This window comes from Plasmodium malariae, assembly GCF_900090045.1.
Source record: "Plasmodium malariae genome assembly, contig: PmUG01_00_39, whole genome shotgun sequence".
In the NCBI taxonomy this organism is placed as follows: Eukaryota; Apicomplexa; class Aconoidasida; order Haemosporida; family Plasmodiidae; genus Plasmodium; species Plasmodium malariae.
Genome location: NW_021638312.1, coordinates 87194 through 111546, shown reverse-complemented (window position 1 = coordinate 111546; position 24353 = coordinate 87194). Strand labels below are relative to the sequence as shown.

Sequence of the window (24353 nt, the reverse complement as noted above, 5' to 3'; positions counted from 1 at the left end):
GGCTTTATCTATTTGTATAATTGTAAAGTTTCATTAATTCTAATATTGGTAAAACAATATTAATAATTTATTTTTATACCTAAAAAAAGCATTAGAACATGTTCACAGTTTTTTCACATATTATTCAAAAAATATAAAAATTTATTAAAAAAAATATATATATGATATAATCTCTTAATTTCGTATTTCTCATAATGTTTTATTTTAAAAAAAACACATGTTATGTTTATATATAAATAAAAAAAAACATATGTACAACAAAAAAATGGACCTAGTTTTATTAAAGGTATATTATCATGTTGTACTAAAGTTAAAACTAAGTTATAATAAACCTTTTTACATAATTTATCTAACAACTATTTACATTTATAAAAAAAAAAGCGATAAATAACATGATTATTAAAAATATAAATGACTCATAAGCTCTAGAAATGTTGCTTTGATTATAACATTATATATTAAATTAAATTAACTCTTATAAAATATAATAATACACGTTAACATAAAACACATATATATATAAAATTTTCCCGTTTAAAGCACATATTTCTCTTCTGAACAATGATCTACATTAATTTCACCTTTTTTTAAAACTAAATAAATATCTTTCTATAACATATGTAGATTTAATTATGTTACACTAGAATACTAAGTACTCAAATAAATACATTATAAAACAAAAGAATATATAAAAATAACCTAAATTTTATAAAAATTAAGCATATATTTTTTTGCTGTTGTTCAATTATATACATAAGTATACATCTAGATTGTCTAGAACAATTTATCTGCATATATGGGATTTTTTTGTCAAATAACTTCACTTATCAAAAAATATATCTTTATTAGTTACATAAAAATTTTTTTTTTCATAGAAAAATATATTCGTTATTACTGTGTTTCAATAATTTCATATTTTCCTTTTAACTCTTTTGCTTTCCTCCCTCATTATATTGCATACTTTAAACATTTTCTATATTATAATAGCAAATGAATAGCTTTTAAAATACCACATACTAATGAACATTTAAGATATATTGATTATAGAGATTAAACAATAGCCCATATAACTGTTATAATAAAATGGGTTAATATTCCACCAAACGCTAAAACATATCTCTTTAATGAATCATTCACTAATTACGATTTCGTATCAATATCAGTACATATCATCAATTTTTTTATACCAGTTAATGCTTCATTTTCAATTTTTCAAAAAAATTATCTGTAGCTCCAGAATTTTTACCAAACGCAGATGTTCGCTTCTTGTCTAATTCCTCTTCTTCATTTTTGGAATTTTCAATATTTCCTTATTCAGATTTTTCATTTCTTTGAATTACCATCTTTATTTCCAGAAAACTTACCTTCTGTAGATTCTTCATTTCCTGTTTATACTTAAGATTTGATAATAATCTATAAGTTATTGAAGTCAATATGCTATTTGCATTTATTAACTGATTATTCATAAACGTTATATTACAAATAAGAGGAATATATATATTATATATAATGCGTTATATTTATTTACTAACTATGCAAAGTTTCTTATAAATACGTATATCTATATGTATATATAATATGAAGCAGCAAAGTATATTAAGCAACTTTTCTTGAATGTTTTCTTTATACCAAATTATTTAAATATGAATATATCCAAATTAAAAGGATAAATGTAAAAGTTTTAATTAAAATAAAATATTTTATTTTTCCGTACATGTTGGAATTAGTTCATATTACAATATCTTTCATTAGTAAACAAGTTCAGTTGATACTCGAAAGATACTAATATCATGATACTGATATTTGTACTATTATTTCATTATGTATCTTATTTTAAAAAGAGCTTTAATTTCCATAAATAAAATAAAAATATTATGTATTGAAAAAGGAAAAAAATATTTAAATATATTTCCCCTAAATTTTAGCAATAATGATTTATTTACAACAAATACAAGACTAATTACAATAATTATAGACAAAAATTATTCTATTAATAAGAGATCAGAATATATGTATATTTAAATTATCTAACCGAATTATTAGAATTTTTAGTTATTAATACTTTTTAAAAAAAACATAAAACAAAACGGCTTTTTTAGCCCTTAAAGTTTTTATTTTTATATTAAAAAAAATATATATATATATATATATATATGTCCTGAATAGGTACGTTAACACAAATGGATATATAACTATTAATTATTTTGCTATATATCCTAATAATGAACATATTAGTGTGTAAATATCATATTAAACATTATTTTATAGTTAATATTTATAAATTATTGTACTGCATATAATAGCCATAATATGAGAAAAAAAAGAAAAAAACGACAAAATATTATTTATTACGCAAATTATAATCTGTCATGTGATATATATTCACCATATATAAATATTTAATATAATTTTATTTTTATTTTGTTTTATTAAATTTCATTAAAGTCCAAAATCTTCACATTTACAAAGTAATAACTCCCAATTGTTTTATATTTTTGTATTTTACTTTTATAATAAAAATATTATAATTTTCGGAAAATAAAAAAAAATAAATATTAACTATTTTTACGAAAAATCAACTTTTAAAATTTAAAAATTCTCTTATTTTCTATTTTCCCTTTTTTCCTTTTTTTTTAAACGTAAAATTTATAATTTCGATGGAAATATTAAATAAAAAAGAAAATTCTAAAAATATTTAATTAAATATAGTAAAAAATATATTTCTAATAAATGTAAAATTGGAAAAAAAAAATTTAAATAAAAATTAATTTCAACTAAAATATTTTACAAGATAAATATTCTTAAATAATAAAAACAAAACTAAAATATTACATATAATGTAATTTAAAGTGAATATGGATACATTATTTTATCCTTGAAAATTTTAAAGAACGATAAAATTGTATTTGTTTTTTTATTAATTTATAAATAAATTCTAGCAAAAAGAACTTATAACGTTAAATTATAATATATTTTTGGCTATAATAAATAAAATAAATTTGATTTTTTATGAATTATATGTGTGAAAGCATGGATATTTATAATTCCAAGATTTTTATACTATCATATAACTATAATGATTGTAGAATTATTAAAATAAGAAATATATATATAATTTTAATTATATAATAATAAATTGATACTAATTTGTACAAAAAAAATTACTCTTATAAGAAAAAATTAATTGAACGGAAAGAATTAACGAAATAATCAAATTTAATATTTTATATAATATTATCCATATTACATAATAAAAAAAACAGAAAATTACTGTTTTATATCATTATTTTTTATGTGCATATATACATAAGTTATATGCAAATTTAGAAATATTTGACTTCTTTATTATTAAATGTTTCTATTATTTGGATGTCATCTTGATACATACTACAAATTCGTATTTATATAAAAATAATTTAATTCTCATATTAATAACTAGAATTATATTTTATGAGGAATTTATTATGATACAGACTGTATATGTGCACCATTTTCTATTTAGTATGTATTTTCTAATTTAATATGTTACAGATTTTATTATCCTTCTTTAGGAGTATATATTTTTTCCTAAATTTTTTTTTGAATATTATATCTAATAAAAATATGCATGTTATTTAAAATTAATTAATTGTGCTTATTCGTACAAATAACAGTGCCATATATGAATAACTTTTTATATTTACATGAAATATTTAGTTTTTCCCAAGTGTATACGTCATAAGTGAATAATAATATTAGGTGCATAGATATATCAAATAGGAATATTTAATTGACTTCCAAAGATAATATAATGCATAAATGAGAAAAATATATGTTTAAACCCAAGTAATTTTTAGGAATACACATTAATTTTCGTTTAGTATATAAAACTTTTCTCGTATATCTAAGTGATTTTATAAAAATTACATATATTAATATTTAGTCAAGTAACATCACTAAGGATACACCAAATTTTTGTAGAATTTAAAAAAAAATAATGTTTCGTGGAAATATATGTTGATTAAAATATGGAATATATACTCCTTTTATTGGTAATTAAAATTTTTATGTATTTATGAAAGAATAGTTAAGTATTACACCACTTGTTCTTATGAATATTACAGCCTAATAAGATGTAGTTACAAAAGAACGGAACAAGAAAAATATCATTAAAACTTTTGCAAGAATTATTTCAACATAATTCCAAAAATATATTTTATTACAAAATTCGTCTTCCTAAAAAATCTGATCTTTATTTTATCTGTTTATATATAAGGAACTGCATCTAATACACATTTTTTATGTTATTTATAATTTTTCTTATAAAAAATTCAGCATAGAAAATATTTTTTTAGCAATATATTTGTCTATCCTCACGGCATTTAATACAACTTCTTCAAAATGTTTGTACATTAATTTAGGTTGTTCTTCGTTCATTTTATTTTACTTTTTTCTTAGAATTCTTTTAATTAAATAAGTCTCTAATTTCTTTAAATTAATTTTTCTTTCTATGTTTTTAACTGATTCTTATAATTCTTACTTCTTATTTTTTTGCATTTTACATACTTTTCTTCATTTTCTAATCGCAGTTCATCTTCTCATTATTAAGTCATAATTTTCCGATACCTTTTTTTATTTCCCTCTACATATTGCAATTGATATTCTCTTTCGATCTTTACTAAAATTAAGCTAGTTTTGATATCTTATAAAATGCTTATATTCGTCCTTCATGGTAATTTTACCAGTAGTACTCTAAAAAAAAGGCATAAGTATTATTTATTATGTATGTAAATCTTCAATTGCTTAATAAGTGAATATTGTTTTGAAAAATAAAACAAATAATCAGGGAAACAAAAAATAACAATAATACAAAATAAAGACACATTTTAATTATGCAACATTATTATAACATCATATCCATATAAAAAGTATAAATGCAAAAGTTTTTGTTATAAATAGACTCTTAATTTTACTTTTTGTTTCTATTTCTTTTTAGAAATTATAATTTTAGTAAGCAAGAAAGTTCTCATTGAACGGTTCATAACGATAATTTTTATAAAAGCGCTATTTATATTGTTATATATTTTACTTATTTTTTTTAATTTTATTGGTAGTATTTATTATGCTATATACATATTTTTACGCATATATGAATGCATAATAAGCCACAGAAAAGGAAAACTATAAAAATATTTAAGAAATATTTCTTTTGTAAGTTCTTTAGGTAATAAGAACTTAAAATATTTTTAACAGAATTAATCCGTGTAAATTTTATACTCAGTGTATATATAAATTCAAAATTTTGTTAATAATTTTTTTTACATAAATATAATTTCACTAATAAAATAACTGCTTTCAATTGTATTTAATGGATATAAAATTTAAATATAATAATTTTTTTTTAGATGAAAAAAATATTTTTCAAATTTGCACTGTATTTCCTTTAACATCCTTTTTTTTTTGTGTATATACGACAATATTTTTAACTATACTTCTACATATTCTTATGATTATAACATATTATTATAGTTCCATGAAAACAAATATTGTTAATTGGATACAAAAAAATTATTTACTTTCTTGATTATCAAGTACATTTTATATTTGTGACTATACAACAACTGCACTTTGATCTCTTCATTTATTTTTTTTTTTTCTCTATAATTTTACCAAATACATACAACATATCATTTTCATTAGCAATACAAGTTAGCCATAGAACTAAAAATTAAACGTAATATTTCTTGAACACTGAGTACTTAACTCGATTTAAAAGTATTAAGTTAAACTATGCAGAATTAATAAAAAGCATATAATAATGTTTATATAGTAAAATAAATTTTAAATTGCTTTAAAAATATATAGCACACAAAAAAATTATATTCAAGTCATTTTATATCACTATAAACAATGTACATTTATTCATAATTTTACAATAATAATACATTTTCATTATAATATGAACAAATAGTTATTTAAAATTAAAGTTATAAAGCAAAGGTAAATTTTTAGTTTAAATATAAATTATGACAGTTATATAAAATTCTTTGAACTGTTCTATCATATATTCACTTTAAAACAGAAAAAAATACTTTCATAGAAATCAATTTTAATACATAAATACATATATTACTCCAAATATAATTAATTAAGCAGATAAAATATATTAAAATGCATATAAGAATCAATAGAAAACATATGAATTCATAAAAAAACTCATAATACATTTTCTTACAATTATGTATCAAAAAGACAAGGTGAGAATACAACATTTATAAAAATATAGCAATTATAGTTATGTTTATTAAGAACATATCACTTAAGATATTACGGATCTTACTGCATATTAATAAATTCCTTACAAGAAAATATGTGTTTCCTATTATTAATTTTATTCAGCCATCAACTTAATTTTCTTGTATTTTTCATTATTCCTTAAGATTTTTGGAGTCACTATTATGAGCGTAAAAGCTAATATAATTATAAGTGTTGAAAAAAATACTAGATAATATAAAATTAAAAAATTATTTAATTAGAGATAAAATATTTCATTTATATAAAAGAAAGTGTATCTTGTAGGAAATATACACATAAAAGTATTCTGAATCTAATTATGAACTTATATTTTGTATTGAAATAATGATTCTAATAAAATACTTGTTTTTTCTAGTGTTTTATGTTATAGCTAAATAAAATTAATTATTATGAAAGTAAAAATATTTGGAGCTATAAAATATATTTTTCATTATATATTATATTATTATGTATCTAAAAAACTATATGTTATTTTATAATTTTTAAGCATATAATAAAATTTACAGTTAAAAAAAAATATATATACGTTTTCATATTTTTTAAAGTACTATAATAACGAGCATTATAATTTTTTATAATGATTTTATAAAATTATACCATTCATTCATATACTAACGAAATTCGTTAATATTTATAGTGATGTTTAAATATTTATATATTTCATACTTTATGTTTCTTTAAAAGTATAAATAAACATATATATATAAAGGAAAAAATACTTCCAAAAAAAAATAATAAAAGGAAGTAAAAATAAAATTAGCATAAATAACTATTGTATTTAATTCATGAATTTCAAAAATAATTGTAGTCATATATTATTCCAAGTAAAGCATAGTCACATGAAATATAAATTTAATATATATAAAATAATGGTAAACACACACTATGAAATATTGAAGATGAACCAAATTCTTTGATAAAGAAATTTTTGAAAGAATAAACATTTTACTATTTTATATAAATAGATACTGAAAAATATATTTTTATAAGAAAATAAAAACAACTGTATCATTTATATAATGTATAATTTTCATATAACGAGGAAATTATTTCATATACTCTTATTTCTACTCCTTGTATATTATAAGAAAACAGATAGTAATTATAATTTATTATAAGTAAAACATTATTTCCTTTTAAACAAAATAATATTAAACTATTATAGTTTAAATAGTTTTTTTGATTTACTAAACTAACATGCAAAAAGTGAAAAGTATATTTTTTATTCCAATACTTTGTATGTGCTTATTTTAACATTAATAATGGCTCTCTCTTAGTATTCTTCATTTATTTTTATTATTTCATTAAAAAATATTTTTATGAATTAAATTTTTTTATATATAAATAAGTTATCACATAAATACCTGTAAAATAAAAAGTATGCAACTTGTGTTAATTAACAAATTATAATAACGTACACCTTCCATTTAATGTAATGAAGTAAGTGAGTTAATTTTTTACTTTCTCAAGCATACATTGAAAGGTTTATTTAACTTAAACTTTTTTTTTCCTTTTATTTAATAGAAATATTTATTTATTTATTTCCTCAATAATAGAAATAATACGGTACAAGTAATTTTTTTATGTCAATTTATTTTATCGTAATTATTTACTCAATACATTTATAATAGTATATAATTAACCGTTATGTATATGTAATAATAAAATAATTAGTATAAGTACATTATAATTCTTAGTAACTGTATAATTAATGCAAATCTAACAATCATTCACATACGAATGCTAGTAAGACTAAAATAATATCAATAAATCTAGCTATTTTTTACAAGAAACGTGAACTTCAAAGTTGCATTTATGAATTACATGTAAAAAAGTAATTCTATGTTTTCCTTATATTTTATTTAAAAAAAATATGAGTTCTAAATATCAGAGATTTATTTATGATAAATGTAATTCATATATTTTTTTATATATACTCAACATATTATTAAAATATTACTTGATTTATTTATAGACAACTATAAAAAGAAGCATAAATGTATATGTATATATCTAAACGCGAAGAAAGGATGATATAAAATACATACTTATTTTAATTACTCCTATTGTGAATTTATATATTTATATACATATATAACTTTTAGAGAGAACTACAATATAGGGGAGAAAAAAGAAGTTATTGTATATATGATCTATTAATATGTTATTGGATTTATTTCTTTAATTTAATATTTGAATGGCATAAAAAATTAGGGCCATATATACTATATTTATTTATAAATTTTCAATGTAATTCATATTTAATTAATTTTTGCAAAATTGAATTGACGCACAATTAGAAACCATAATAAAATTATTAATAATTTTAACTTCATATTAAATTCTACATATTTAAAAATGCAAAGTGTGTAAACTATTCCGTCTATAACTCAAATAGAAAAGAAACCTTACCTTATTATTTATTAATAACTTCTCATTTATTACTTTTATATAATAAAATTGAATGTATATTTGAATGATTTTTACAATATATATTCTTAATAACTCTTACCTCATATAACTTATTTTATACAATAAATATTTTAGCTGTTTCTTAAATAAATAAAATATACATATATATTAATGCAACAAATTCTCTTCATTTCCTTTCATTAAAAAAGAAACAAAACACATTTATTGTTAAATTAAAAGGAATCTTATATTTTTCAATTACATTAACAAATAGTAATTTTCGTCAAAGAAAAGAAAAAAAATAGTAAGCATTGTTTATATTAGTTTAAATAAAAAAAAACAAAAATACTTTATTAAAATTATGTTAATTCTAATGTTATGCTTTCATTTAAAAACATATGCATATATTCATCGTAGAAATCTATTTTAAATAAAAAATAGATGATATATACAGTAGTATATAATTAAGTTAATACAATAATTTAAAATACATATTTAAACAAATTAAAACATTCAAATTCATAAAAAAACTAAGAACATATATTTTTATTTTTTGGAGTTAGAAAATGCATTAATATGTAATTGCTTGCTTAAATTTTCAGCAATTAACTATATGTTTATTATACACTTAACTAATGACATTGTAAATATTACATCATATTAAAATATACGTTACCTTAAAAAAATAAATTCCTTATTATTCATTTCACTTTTTACTGAACTTAATTTTTTCATATTTTTTAGCTTTTTTATGGTAATAAAAAACGTACGATATAAGTGTAACACCTAATATTAAAAAAGGAATAACATATAATACAATATTAAATAATTCTCCTAATACACCATTAGATCTACTTGTACCAGTCAACAACCAATTAAAATATGTTTTCAAAGGGTTCTCCAAATAACTTAAAGTCGAATTCAATCCTGATAATTCCCAAAATCCATTTCCTCCAGGTGCACAATCCATAGATATATCTACTATGAGTAGACTAAATAACAACAAAAACAATAATAAAGTTGATACTAATCGTAATGAGAATTTTTTACGCATTATTTTTTTGTAAGTCTTATCACTAATATTCTTGTTCCTTTTAAGAAAATCTACAAAATCTAGCTCTTTGAATATTTTTTTTTCAAGATGACTGTATTTTTTTGTCACAAATTTAGAATATTTATTGTTCATATCTTGTTTATGTCCATGATAATTATTTAATGAACCTTCATATAATTCTTTCTTTTTTTCTGGGCACTCCTTTTCAGTATTAGATATATCCTTTTTTTTATCCATTCCATTAGTTGATATATCATCTCTTAACAATACAACTTTTGAATCCTTATCCTTTTTATATTTTGCTAGTAATCGATATATTCTGTCGTCTAATTTTATAGCAAGCGTGTACTTTTTGCCTAGGTATTTGTTAAACGTAATCTAAAAATCCAAAATAAATAATAGTTATTTAATGAATAAATAATATAATGATGAAAACAGTATTCATAAAAATATAAAATGAAAAATATAAATAACAAAAATATTCTTAAATAATTTTATCATACCCCATGATTACTTAAATGGGGTATACATGTTAAAAAGATAAGTACAACAATTTTAATAAATGAGAAAATCATAATGCTTTTTTCCATATTCTGTTCTTTAAATATTTTAAAATATTTAGTAAATAATACATAAAAAGTTATACTATAACCTCTTAAAGGCAAAGGATATTATATTAGTTATTTAATTCTAATTTTTTTTTTATTTTGTATCTACTTAATAAAATTTATATAAATGTAGAGTATTTTATAACATCGATATAATAAAATAATATTAAAAAGATATTATATAATTTTTAACATAATAGTGTTTATTAAAAAAAAATAACTTTCACCTAAATAAAATAATTTTAATTTATATAAAAATATTCAAAATATATATTTTAATTATTTAGCAGAGTAGCTTAACTAAATAATTTTTATTATTAATTTCATTCAGAATATATTAGAAAAAAATAGTATTTCCATATTATAAGGAAATACGGAATTTATATACCATATAGATCGTATAGTATACATATAAAATACATTATTTCATACTCCAAATCAATAAGTAATGTTATGAATATCTTGTCATTAAAAATTATAATTTTATTAACATGATATTTTCAAAGAAATTATTTGTAAAAAAATATTAATTATAACAACACAAAAAGAGTAATAATAAATGGGGATAACTATATTTCACATAATATTTTGTAATATGTTAATATATCAGCATAATATATTTATGCATAAAGAAAATACGATCTTTTATATTCTAGACCATGCTTAAAGTATCGAGTATATATGGAAATACCTAATTTCTGAAAAAATATATAAAGTTAAATAAGTTCTAATTTTTCTTTTTTTTCGAAAAATTTTGAAAGTTATAGATTTAATTAAAATAAATATATATCATTATTTCTAAGAGAAAACTATTTGCATCTAACTACTTAATTATTTTAATTAATTCTAAACATTTAGAAGGAATATTAATATAATCAAAAAAAAAAAAAAAAAAAAAAAAAGAGATTAAAGATATAATAAGCATTAATATAGTACAAATAATTTAATTAATTTGGAAACATATATGAAATAAATTTACAAATAATATACAGAATAAAAATGATTTGTAACGAATCATTAAGAATAACAATATAATTTACTAAAAAGTATGGTATAATAATTTTTCTATGTATGATATTCAATTAAATTTATTATTTTGTTTTTATTCATTTAAAAATACGCAATGCTTGTAATGTATTTTAACAGAAAATCATAATAAATCTATATAAATATATAAAAAAATTTCATTTTATTAAAAATACTTTTAATGGAAAAAACGTATTTTACCCCAATTGTTTATTTTCTCAAGAGCTAAATTGGAGATGAGAATTATAAAAATATCATATTCATAAATATTTATTGTAATAATCTAACATATAATTTCACATTTCTCTTATTAAAAAGTCTTAGCCTGCAAGTTAATAATTTGAAAATTGAAATAGAGAAAAAATTTCCTAAATTTAAAACGCCATTTTTAAATTATAAAAATTAAAGTTATTATATATTTATTCCTTTAATGTATATATTATTATAGTAACAACACTAAATAATTCTTTTATTTAGTCTATTTTAGGTTTTTTTCAAATTTTATTGTCCCATTTTTTTAATTTCATTTAATGTTTCTTTATATAATATAATTTTACCGATTTTAAAAATATATAATAATCCACGTATATATATTATAAAATAATTTTCGAAAAATAAGGATACTACATAATTATATCCTTTCAAGCAATTATTTAAAAATAGTATTTTTCTGTTCTAGAAATATTGGTGATTTTTAAACTTTCTTCTGGTTCTTCTTGGAAAATATATCTTTATTTTTCACAATTATTTATACCTCTCTTAAGTTAGAAAATAATGAACTAATAGTTTAATTTCCTTGTAAAATATTTATTTTTCTCCTTATTAAGTATATATATCATGGATAAATTGTTCTGTTATATATATATTACTCAATAAAGTTAGCGTAATTTTCGTATTATGTATTTTTTACATTTAATAAATAATATAATTAATATTTAATGCATACAAATTAAATAAGTTAAATATATAATAACATGAAATTTAATTATATTATTTACATTCCTGTGCAAAATATATAACACAATATCTACAAAAAACATGTTATCTTTTTTGAATGTTCAATAATTATAGAATTTAATCCACGGTTTATAAGGTTTCATCATAATTCACATAGAGTAGCTTAAGTTTTTTCTTTTATACAAAATAAAAATATTTGAAATGTTTACTATTTTATAATTTTACATTATAATTATATGTTCTACTAGGTCTAAAAAAATTTCATTCTAAAATTAATAAATACACTCTTAACATACAACCTAAAAATATGAACGTTTATATATTAATCATGTAAATGGATGTGTGATACAGAAAATATCTAATATTCCTATTTAAGTACAAAATTTTAAAAATTAGTGAAGAATTCATAAAAATTATATTATTAAGTGCATAATTGTACCATTCTTAAAATTTCTGATTATATTAAGTGAATCTATTCAATTATAATGAATCTCGATTATTATAAAATATTCACTAGAACAGTTATACAGGCAAGCACAATCTTCTTCTACTACTACCTTTTAAGAATTTATCTTATAATGTCCAATGGTTATATTATCATTTAATTCATTACTTTTCATATATTTTCTCTTTTATAGCACTATAAGTTATTTTAACTAAAAGAGAGAATACCATTCCACCACCCCTGTAATCTATGAGGACAGGAAATTTTTGGAGTAATAGTGTTTTAATTATATATATATACATATAATTTATATTAATACTAGTTTATTTGGATTCTGTTAATGTCCTCAATAAGAAAAAATAAAAATATTTTGAAATTTCTAGATGAACCATTGGATAATATAACGATAAATGATTCTTAAAATGCAAATATATATTCAGCCGATAGCATATATTACATAACATATTATAATGTAAGAAATAACTTTTATATATTAAATAATAATAGTTTTTCTTTATATAAATTAATGTCCTGGAAATTTTTTTTTGAAATTTATATAAAATAAATACAAAAAAAGGTTTCAAGATAATTCTTTTAATGATATTATTACAAAATTATAGATATATAAATTATTTTAAGTCTAATAGAACTATAAAAAATACTTATATAAAGTTGTACATAAACTACTTTAACAAAGTAAACAAAAAATATTAAATTATAGCATAAATATTTTATGTAAATTTACATATTATGTAGAAGAGATAGATATAATATATAAATTCTTTATTATTAATATTATTACCCAAATATTTATTTAGAACATCGATTATTTATATTGAGAAATCAATTCCTATTATACGTATATAAGTGCAATTAAATAAATAATTTTGCATAACCTTATCATTATGTTTAATGAAAAGATAAAATTATCATTATATTTTCTAAAAAGTGGTTATAATAAAGATATTCCACACATTAATGTAATTTTATTACATCAATAATGATTTTTACTTTATTATAGATAATTTGTCCAAAATATGAAAAATTATGTAACTCGTTATTTCAAATATCAGTGCTAAAACCATAGAATATGATGTTAAATAAATTATATAAAGAAATATAACGAATAATAAAAATATCTTTAAATGATATTAATATATATATAACAATAATATCACATATTATACATTAAAATAATATGGATAAATGAAATTTATAACATTATACATGGAATTACTTAAAAAGTTATGTTTCTCCTATGAGACATTATGCCCCTATATTTCTGCGTACAAGTGAAAGGATTAAATAAATTTGCAACATATTCAAAATAAAATAGATTTATTTATTTCTATTTTTTTCATATATATTATTCTTTAAGACTGATATTATAATTAGAACGTATTGATAACTATAAATTCTAGTATAAATGTATGTGAACTATAAATTTATATTTGTATGTGCCTAGATATAGCAATATATATAACAGTTACTGTATTGAAAATTTATACATTATAAATGAAAAAAAATTTTCATATATTGTTTAAAGAAACATAAAAAAAAAAAGTATTAATTTTATCTATATTCTTAGATGCATTTTGCGATGTTTTATACATATAGCAATAAAGTTGTTGAATTATATGATAAAAGTTTAAATGTGCAATAAAGCTATTTCATTGTTAAATATTATTTCTTAAATTAATAAATACTATATTCATAATAGTATCATGAAATATTCAATAATAAATTCAAATTGCAATTAATTTTGAATTTATTTAAATTAATTGTTTTATATAAAATACAGTATCATAAAATTATTCTGATCTTAAAAAAACAAAAAATAGAATAATTATATCAAAAAAGAAAAATTTCTTTTTCACATATTTATAAAATAGTAAAAAAAAATAAAAATAAATAAATATTTTCATATAGATGTTTCAAATAAAATTACGCTCAATTTTATTCTTATTCTTACAAATATTTCAGAAAATAATATGGACTTTTTATTTTGTCATATATTCATTCACGATTATTAGTTCACTATATAATATTTTAATAATACATGTAATTAATATACTCACATTAAATTATAAATATATAAAATTTCCTAAAACATCAGAAATTATTTTTATATATATTTCCCCATATATTCTTACTAAGCAATACGATTTAAAATGGAATAGGAAGCAATATAAAGAATTAAAATTAAAACAAACAATAGAAGGCACAAAAACCTTGTAAGAGATTAAATTAAGAATTAAAAATAAAAGCAATAATTACATTATATATTAGATTAATTATTCATAAACATTATAACTTAATTGTTTATGTGAAATTATTATTTACAAATATATACTATCAATTAAAATTTTTTTTTTTTAATTTCCTCACCATTATCTCTTACTTATATACATGTTTCAAAGGAAAAAATCTAATTAGAAATAAATACTTACATTATAATATAATATCCTATATGGTTAGCAATACGGTTAGAAATTTCTGTAATTTCATTTACAAATTCATGTCTCAAATAATATTATAAAACTATATATAGGATTTTTTATTTTGCATGCTAAATACATATTTATTAATAATGTTAAAAAGTTATTATTTTTAGATGGTTATTAAATGTATAAAAAAGAAAACAAAAATATATAACAACGTTTTGATCTATTTATCCTAATATTTATACATATTATCAAAAAAAAAAATATAACTATGAGGCTTCAAAATAGTTTGTATTCTATAATGTAATACATTAATCTATTTACATGGAATTATAATATTATTAATTTTTATTTCAAACTTATAATATATTTTATTAATTCTTAACCATACATTATAAATAATTTTACCATACGTGTATCCTAATAATTTTTCATATTTTGTATAAAAAGCCAAATTTATTTTAATTAATTAATATACCTAAATGTACTTTTATTTAATTAAAACTTAGTACATATGAAATTATTCTTATCTATAAGTAATAATAGGATTATAACGAAGAATATATGTATACAATAAATTATACTATTTAAAAATTATTCAATGGTAAAATATACACCGTAAATATTTAATATTTAGGAAATTGATATATATATATATATATATATTATAATATTAAGAGTTATAAGTACATTTTTATCGTATATACTTTTTACAAAAAATATAACATATATTTATAATTAACATATTATTAATTCTAATCTCTATAATATAGTAGTAAATGTAAATAATAATTCTAAAACTATAAATGTTTGTATCAAAAGTAACAAACGTATAATAATATAAAGAAATAAAATATTAGTACTTTTAATTATATGGTTTATAAATTATTTATCTTCAAACAAAATGTGCATTAAAAAGATTTATTTACAATAGTACTAATAATAATATTCATATTTATAAGTTTGTATTAAGAAAAAAAATAAATAATAAAAAAAGAAATATTACTTATAATAATGCAAACTTTATACAATAACTTTTATATTACTTCTTAATGTTACTCATATAACTTTATATTATTATTTATTTGTCTTCTTTATAGGACCAATAAGAATTTTATATAAAAATATAAATATAACTATGATTTAAAATAAAATTACTATGAATATATTACTTGTGATATATTTATTGAAGGTTAAAAAATTTAGTAAGCGTATAAAATAAATAATAATGTATTCAATTATTTTATAGATCTCATATATATTTTTACATATTTGATAATTTTATATTCTCTTTTAATTAATATATATTAATTAAAAATAAACACGTTGATAAATAAAAAGATATTGATTTGTATTTTTACTACAGAATGTTGTATACAAAATTCTTGCGTAATAATAGAGTGTCACTATGGAAAAATGCTTTTCCTCGGTATTATTCGTTAATTTTTAATATGAATAAATTTGTACATATATTTTTATTAATGATAAAAAAAAATGATAATACAATAAACGTAAAAATTAATTCTTATATAATTCTTAATAATTTTCTTCAATTTAGCACTTAAGTGTTAGAGGAAGTAGTTTTTTCAGATTTGTTAACGATCATTATTTTAAAAATATTACTAAAAATATAATTGAGAAAACGAGTTCATTAAATAATGAGAATAATAAAGAAGAATTTAGGAAAAAATGCCTAGATTTGGCTAATTATGTAATTCATAATAAGAAAGCACCCTCATATCGTAATCAAGTAATTTGGGAAAGAGCAATAAAGAGTTGGGCAGAATCTCACTATGAAAAGCTAAATAAATATGGAGGATGTCCTTTCATTTTAGAGGAAAAAGATATAGAAATCTTAGAAATAAAATATAAAGAAGTAGATTTCTGTGAAAAAAAAAGTCAAGAATTGAAGGAAATAAAACGTTTAAAAACACAGCACTCACGAGGTTGTAATAATGAATACTTAAAGAAGTGTAGGGAATATAATGCGTGGATTAATGACATGAAAAATTATTTTGACGGAAAAAAGAGTCTTATTCAAAATTGTTACCAAAAAAATAATTCCAGAAAAAAAGGTTCCCAATCAATATGCAACATACTGAACCTAGAAACTTTTAAAGAGCCACCTGATTGTTTACTGGTAAAATCAGTTACAACTTGTTCCAATTTAGAGGAAAAAAAAAAGGAAATCCCATCAAAACAAGATCCAGAAAAACTCGAAGTTGAAGATAAATCCAAAGATATACCTGGAACAGGTGTGCAAACTCAACCTACAATGGATGATTTGACTCAAAAGAGAGCTCAAGAGGCAAACGATAATCCACAACAATCGAAAACTGAACAGGAAATGGAAGCTTCACCTTTAGTTCAAGCCAAAGCAGAGGATCAAATATCATTGCCTATATCTCCAAATTTAGAAACTGAAACTAATCCTGCAAAATCTACAGAATCTGAATTATCAAATGTTGACTCAAATTCTGCATATTCTTACTCCCAAAAAACAAAAGCACCTGAATCAAAAGTTTTAACCCATGATGTTACAGCATTAACCCAAGAAAGTAAAAAAGCTCTTTTTTCTTCTGAAGGATCATTTAAAGAACTTACACTCCCCGTCATTCCAAAAGCAAGATTAGTTAAAGGTATCGCTAATCCTACTTATATTTATATATTTTAAATAACTAAAATAACTAATACATATATATTTAATACTTTATTATAGATTCACCAGAAAACTCATATAATACATATATATCATCTATTCTAATAAGCTTTCTAATTATTATTGTATCCACTCTTTTCATTAATGTAAGATAAAAAATATGTATTAAATATATGATAATTATTTGATTATTTAATAAATTATTTAATAATTTGGTCTTTTTTATATTGCAGTATGCTTTAATTGGGATGTTTAAAAAAAAGAAAAACATAAAAAGAAGACATGTTAAATTTCTCAAAATACTACTAACTTCGCATGCTGACAAAAAAGACATATCTTTAAATGATGATCATTCAAAACACTCATTACAAAAAGATGAAGAAATCACAAAAAAAATAAAAATATATGAAAAAGACATAATAAATAATACAAATGTGTTAAAGAGAAATAAAAACATGTCCAAAACTATTATTGAAGTACATTTGGAAGTACTCGAAAAATGCAGAAACGAAGAATGGGAATTACAAAAATGGGAGTTTTTAGAAATATGCCTACAGAAAATTACAAAAGAGGAATTTAAAACAAATGCTAACTTAACAAATGATGAATTAATAATAGAAAATATTATAAGTAACCACGATATTGAAAAAAAAAAATTTATATGGAATAAATGGATAGAAAAACACAAAAATATTTCTGCAAAATTGAAAAGAACACATTGGTTTAATAATTTGAAAAATGAATGGAAAAAAGAACAAGTGTACGCAATAAAAATAAAAGAAATAAAAAATGATATTTCAAATGATATTAAGAATGTTCCATTTTTAGAAAGAGAAAAAGATTTATGGAGAAAATGGATATCAAAAAAGTACATGATTATAGAGCACTATTTGGAACAGCACTGGTTAAAAGAATTGACAGACGAATTGACGTATACTTTAAATAACTATGAAAAACAAGAAACTAAAGATAATATATCATTATTAAATATACAAGAATTGCAAAACAAAAAAAGTTATAAAGAATTATATAAATATATAAAAAAAAAATTACTAATAAAACTGTGTATACTCGTACTTATGACTGTATTAGAAGAATGTAAAAAAGAAGAGTATCTAGATAATAGGCAATCATATTTTGATAGTTCCATAAATAAAATGAAAATAATAGAAAATTTAGATAAAAATAAAAAAATTAATGAAAACATAACTAAATTGAAGGAAGATGATTTTGAAAACGGGAATAATAAGCAAATTAATGGATATATAAAAGAAGATGCCCTTATACAGGATATAGAAGAAGAGATAAGAGAATATGATACATATGTAAATTGTAGAGAAAATGTAAATACATTAAAAGAGTATAATCATATAATGGAATAATACACCATACAAGATGGTAAAGATATATTCAAAAAATATTCTAACGATATTCTAGTAATATCATTTGTTCACAAAACATATGTCGCAAATTTTCTGATATCGGAGAGAGCAAATAAAAATAATACTATAAATTTAAGAGGAATCTAAAATAAAATGCATTAACAGAATATGAAATATTAAATATAGTAATTTAAAAAATCACATAAAAGTTAATAATAAGAAAAAAAAGGGATAAAAATTAAAGGAACAAATATAAATACATAGAATAATTCTGATGATTTCTGTATGTACAAACGATAAAACTTAAGATAAGGAAACATATTATATATATCAACCTATACCTTATTTATCATCTAAAATTAATTATTATATTTAAGAAAAACAACAAATAATCATAAAATTAAAACAATAATACAAATTTTATCCTTATTCTATCCTAATTTATACTTCTTTATAATTTCGTTAAATGAAAAAATTATATCTTGTTATTTTATCACAGAGTATTTTAAAAGATAGGTTAGTATTTTTTTACATATATATTGCATATTATACAATGCAAATAAGTATAAGAAAATTAAAAAATTCATAATAAAGAATTAAATTCCTATATACTACTTTAGTAAATATATGTACATTATTTAATTATTTATACAATTATTTATTTTTTTATCTTTTTTTTTTTTTACTATATTAATATTTTTTCAAAATATATGTAGTTATTAAAATAAAAAAGTTACTTATATTAATACAAACATTTTTAATTTAGATATAATTGTATAAATTAAAATTAATTAAAAACTATAATTTCCAGAAATCATGGGACAATAATAAAAAATCATTCCATTCTTGTTTTTATATAGTATTTCATAAATTATGTTATACCATATAAATTATATTTTTTAAAAATAATATATACTTTAAAAAAATGAAACACTTTAATTAGTAACTAAAACATATCCTACAACTAATATTATCCAAAATGTTATTTTTTCCATTTATTATTGTTATTATATTTTTATAATTTTTAATATTTTTTAATAAAAATAAAAAATTTTTATAATATATCATAGTTATTAAATTTGAAATATTATTAGGTAAACTTCTTAAAATTCTTAGCATTTCTTTTATATGTATGATATACATTATATATGTATATGTTCAATGAATACTGTATTGTATATTAATTCAATAATTCCATAAAATAATAAATTGCATATTTCTTTACTTTTTTTATTATGAAAAGGATTAATAAAATAATTTTTTAATTAGTTCACTATAGCGAATCATGAAATTATGTATTTTGAATAATTATGAAAAAATTGATATTGTTTTATTTTAATGGAAGATACTATTTTTATGAATAACATTAAGATAAAAATTATATAATATATTTTTAATACTATTTTTCTTAGTATATATTGTGAAAAAATAATATAGTTCTATATATTTTATCTTACGATTACGACACAATTATAAAAATAACATTATAAAACTAATTTATCAACCTTTATCAATAAAAGTATATTTCATTAATATTAATTTTTTTCTTTTTGAATATATTAGTATATTAAACGTTTATACTATGAAGCAAAAAAATTAAGCCAAACTTATTCATAAAATGCTATGTTTTCTCTTTAAATATGGATATATCTTTTGAGTAGTGGTGTAGGATGATAATAATATTATTTAAGAGCATTTGTAATATTTGTATTTTTTGTTTTTCTTTTTTTTCATGCTGCGATTTTTAACGAGATTATTTAATATATTATAGAGAAAATATTTATATATTTTTTTTTTAGGAGCACAATTAAAAATACCTTTAATTAAAATTATATCACTGTTAGTAAAACAGATTAAAGAAATTATTGATTACTATCAAAATATCAACAATATGTGATCTCAAATATTGTAAGGTTAAAATATGATATATAAAATAATGGAGAATACAAAAAAGAAATATATCTAATAATGAAAAACGGAGGAAAGGAAAAATCAGAATATAAAATTTAAGTTTATTAATTTGCAATACCATACTAATGGAATATAATAATGGGCTGTTTGATGGAAAGCATTTCCATTCTGAAATAGTATGGATAAAAAAAAAAGTTTATGGTGATATTCTTGAGAAAAAAAGAAGACTTTGAGATGTAGCTTTTAAAAAAAATATAATTTAGAAGTTACGGATATGCTTTTGCTATATTTTTTCTTTTTTTCATGTTCTCAATAGATTTTCCTGTACTAATAGTACTTGAGAATTGGAAAAGATTGGATATATTGCACCATTAAAAGCGCGTAGGAAATTTATATGTAAAAACTTAGATCTACAAACAAGTGGAGTAAAGCTAGCAACGGGTGTAACCTCATAAGTTTCAGGAGTATAATATTTTCATCTAATATCTTTTGACTTACTTATTCTTATAATAGATATTATACGTATAGTAACGATTCCTAAAATCTTAAGATATAATGAAAAATGTAAAGAAGTTAAGTTGATGACTGCTTAAAATGAATAATTAGTAGTATCTATATTTCTATAAAAAAACTGTTAATATGAAGTAAAATATTCAATATCTTTAGTCATATATTCTTAGTAAGAATAATTGTAATTGTTATAATTTTAAAATTCCACTCTTTTAAGTGATCTTTTTGAACTCAACAATAAAATATTATGTTCTTCTTTATATTGAAAATTTGAATATTAACATATTTTCGAGTTTTTATTTTAAAATATTACTTAATATTAATTATGTATACCTGGTATAATATGTATATTTCTATATTTTAGATAGATATCTATGAAAATATATATATTGTTACTTTAAAATTCATGTATATTAGCACTATTTCTATAATTTTATTGATATGTGATAATTGATATTTGAACTAAATAGTTCTGCTTTCTATATTTTAACTTGTTCTATTGTAAAATTATTATTTTTTTCCTGCTATAAGTAAAATGTTCTATTATTTTTACATTAAAAAACATAGGTCTTTTTTTTGTATATGTTGAATCTAACTGAATGCATTATCCTGCAATGATATATATATATACGTTTTTCCTTTATTTTTCCATTTATGATTACGCTTAATATTAATTGTAAAAACTCATTTAAAGAATTTTTATTTTTCGTTGAACCGTATAATTGTTAAATAGTAAATACACAATAAAATGATATTCCAAGTAATTAGAGATTATTTACAGTTGTATACCAACTTGTACTTCTAAATCATTATAATTATGTTAAATATTTAGAGCCTGTAATTATGTTGTTATTGTTCCTAATTGTAAGGTTATTTTAATTTTGCTTATATTACTTATATATTAATTTGTATTTAAAATTTATAAATAAACATATAATATGCTGTTTTTATTTTCTATGCCACTCGCTGATAAAATAAATGAAATAAATTCGATAATGTTTAAGTATATTATATACCAATACTTTTTTTCTCCCATAATTTAAATTTCCAATAATGTGTTATATTTTTATAAAAATATAAATTATCTTTTGGCGTAGTCAAAATAAATATATATTATCTACAGCGTTTTCAACTTGTGAATGTATTTTAGAGATATATATTTTGTTCTATTTTTAATAGATGCCCCTATATATATTATTTAAGTTTTTAATATTATTTAAAGGTCATATAAAAACATATGTCGTTTATAATTATGAATAATAATTCTTTCTTATTTCTAGCATTGACTCTTTAAGAATATGTAAAAAAAGAAGAATTAGTTTTTTATAGATATCTCATAAATACAGTCTTATGCTTCATTTTACGGATAAGAAATATTTAACTATTATAAGTGTACATTTTTAGTAATTAACTATAAGGAATTATTAAATTTGAGTATAACTATGCAGTTCCTAAATGTAAGGGCTTCTTAATTTTATTATTATTATATTTAATTAATTGTTTATTTAAATGTATTTTATAAATATTAGGTAAATATCTATCATAAAATATGTTTAACACCAAAAATGTTATGTATTTTTTGTATTATTCTTCTATAAAATTAAACGAATAAATAAAATAAATATTTATATTAAATAAAAGAAAAAATAAATTTTTTTTTTTTTAAATAAATTATACAAAGAATTTTTAAGAATGAGAACAAATCAAAATATTATTTTCATTGTGTTAAATGAAATTTTTTCGTTTTTGTAATACATTTCATAATGCAAGATGTGTAATGCTTTTATTACGAATCTTTATTTGTTAATATATTTTGGATGTAAAAACTTGTTTTATTAGTTAAAATATGTACCTACGAAATGATAAAAGCGCGTAAAAGATACTAACCATGTGTCATTGCAAATGTTACTGTATGTTCATTTAATTTATTGGAATGAAAATATAATTTCGTCAGTTTTTACAATTTGATTTATAAATTTAAAAAAGTTATTTTAAATGTATTATTATTATTTTTTTTTAATTAATTAATTTTTTTTTTATAATTTTTAGCATATAGAGATAAAAGTACTACAAATTTTCCATTTTGTTAATTTTTTTTTTTTAATATAATTAATAACAATTTGTTAAATATGATAAATTTACAATCATTAACTATTGTATTATAATCTAAAAGGAGTAAAATTCATATGATATGAAATAATTTTCTTGTTATAAAGAGTTTTTGTATTTTATAAAAACATTCTTTGTTTATATTTCCTCTTAAATAAATGTTTTTAATAGTATGTATTTACGCAAAACAGCATGTAATTAATTTGTTGTATATATTTTCATAAAAAAAAATATAAAATTTTTTATATTCTAAATTTTCCTTTTAAAACTTTTATATATCATATATATGTATATTCTCTGCTTTAATTTTATTTGTAATACTATGTGGCTATATATTTTTTCAAAGTTGCGGAATTGCATACCATGGTTTTATACTAAATTTATTATGATCCTCTTTTTTTTTTTTTTTTGTTATATTAGTATTTCTCTAAATATAAATTACATTATATTTAGAAGGAATAAATATATGGAATTTATGAAATATTAGAATGTTAATTAAATAAAAATTAATTATTTTTGCAATTAGATACAAACTATATTAT

General features: G+C 18.9%; 2 protein-coding genes and 1 pseudogene across 3 annotated transcripts; 2 read left to right on the top strand and 1 right to left on the bottom strand.

Annotated features, from left to right (window-relative positions):
* Window positions 1-9412: 9412 nt before the first annotated feature.
* PmUG01_00065400 (fam-l protein) lies at window positions 9413-10350 on the bottom strand (the record flags this gene model as incomplete). Its single annotated transcript, XM_029005322.1, has 2 exons — window positions 9413-10116; window positions 10275-10350. The coding sequence occupies 2 exons, from the start codon at window positions 10348-10350 to the stop codon at window positions 9413-9415; spliced, it is 780 nt and encodes a 259-aa protein (XP_028859147.1).
* A 6298-nt stretch (window positions 10351-16648) lies between these two features.
* Window positions 16649-19281, top strand: PmUG01_00065300 (STP1 protein; the record flags this gene model as incomplete). The annotated part of the gene is made up of 4 exons (XM_029005311.1): window positions 16649-16669; window positions 16799-17798; window positions 17969-18045; window positions 18133-19281. The coding sequence occupies 4 exons, from the start codon at window positions 16649-16651 to the stop codon at window positions 19279-19281; spliced, it is 2247 nt and encodes a 748-aa protein (XP_028859146.1).
* A 1857-nt stretch (window positions 19282-21138) lies between these two features.
* On the top strand, window positions 21139-21785 carry PmUG01_00065200 (annotated as a pseudogene). Its single transcript is given in 5 exon segments — window positions 21139-21222; window positions 21237-21428; window positions 21442-21585; window positions 21599-21613; window positions 21627-21785. Coding segments are annotated over 5 exon segments (594 nt in total).
* Window positions 21786-24353: the final 2568 nt, after the last annotated feature.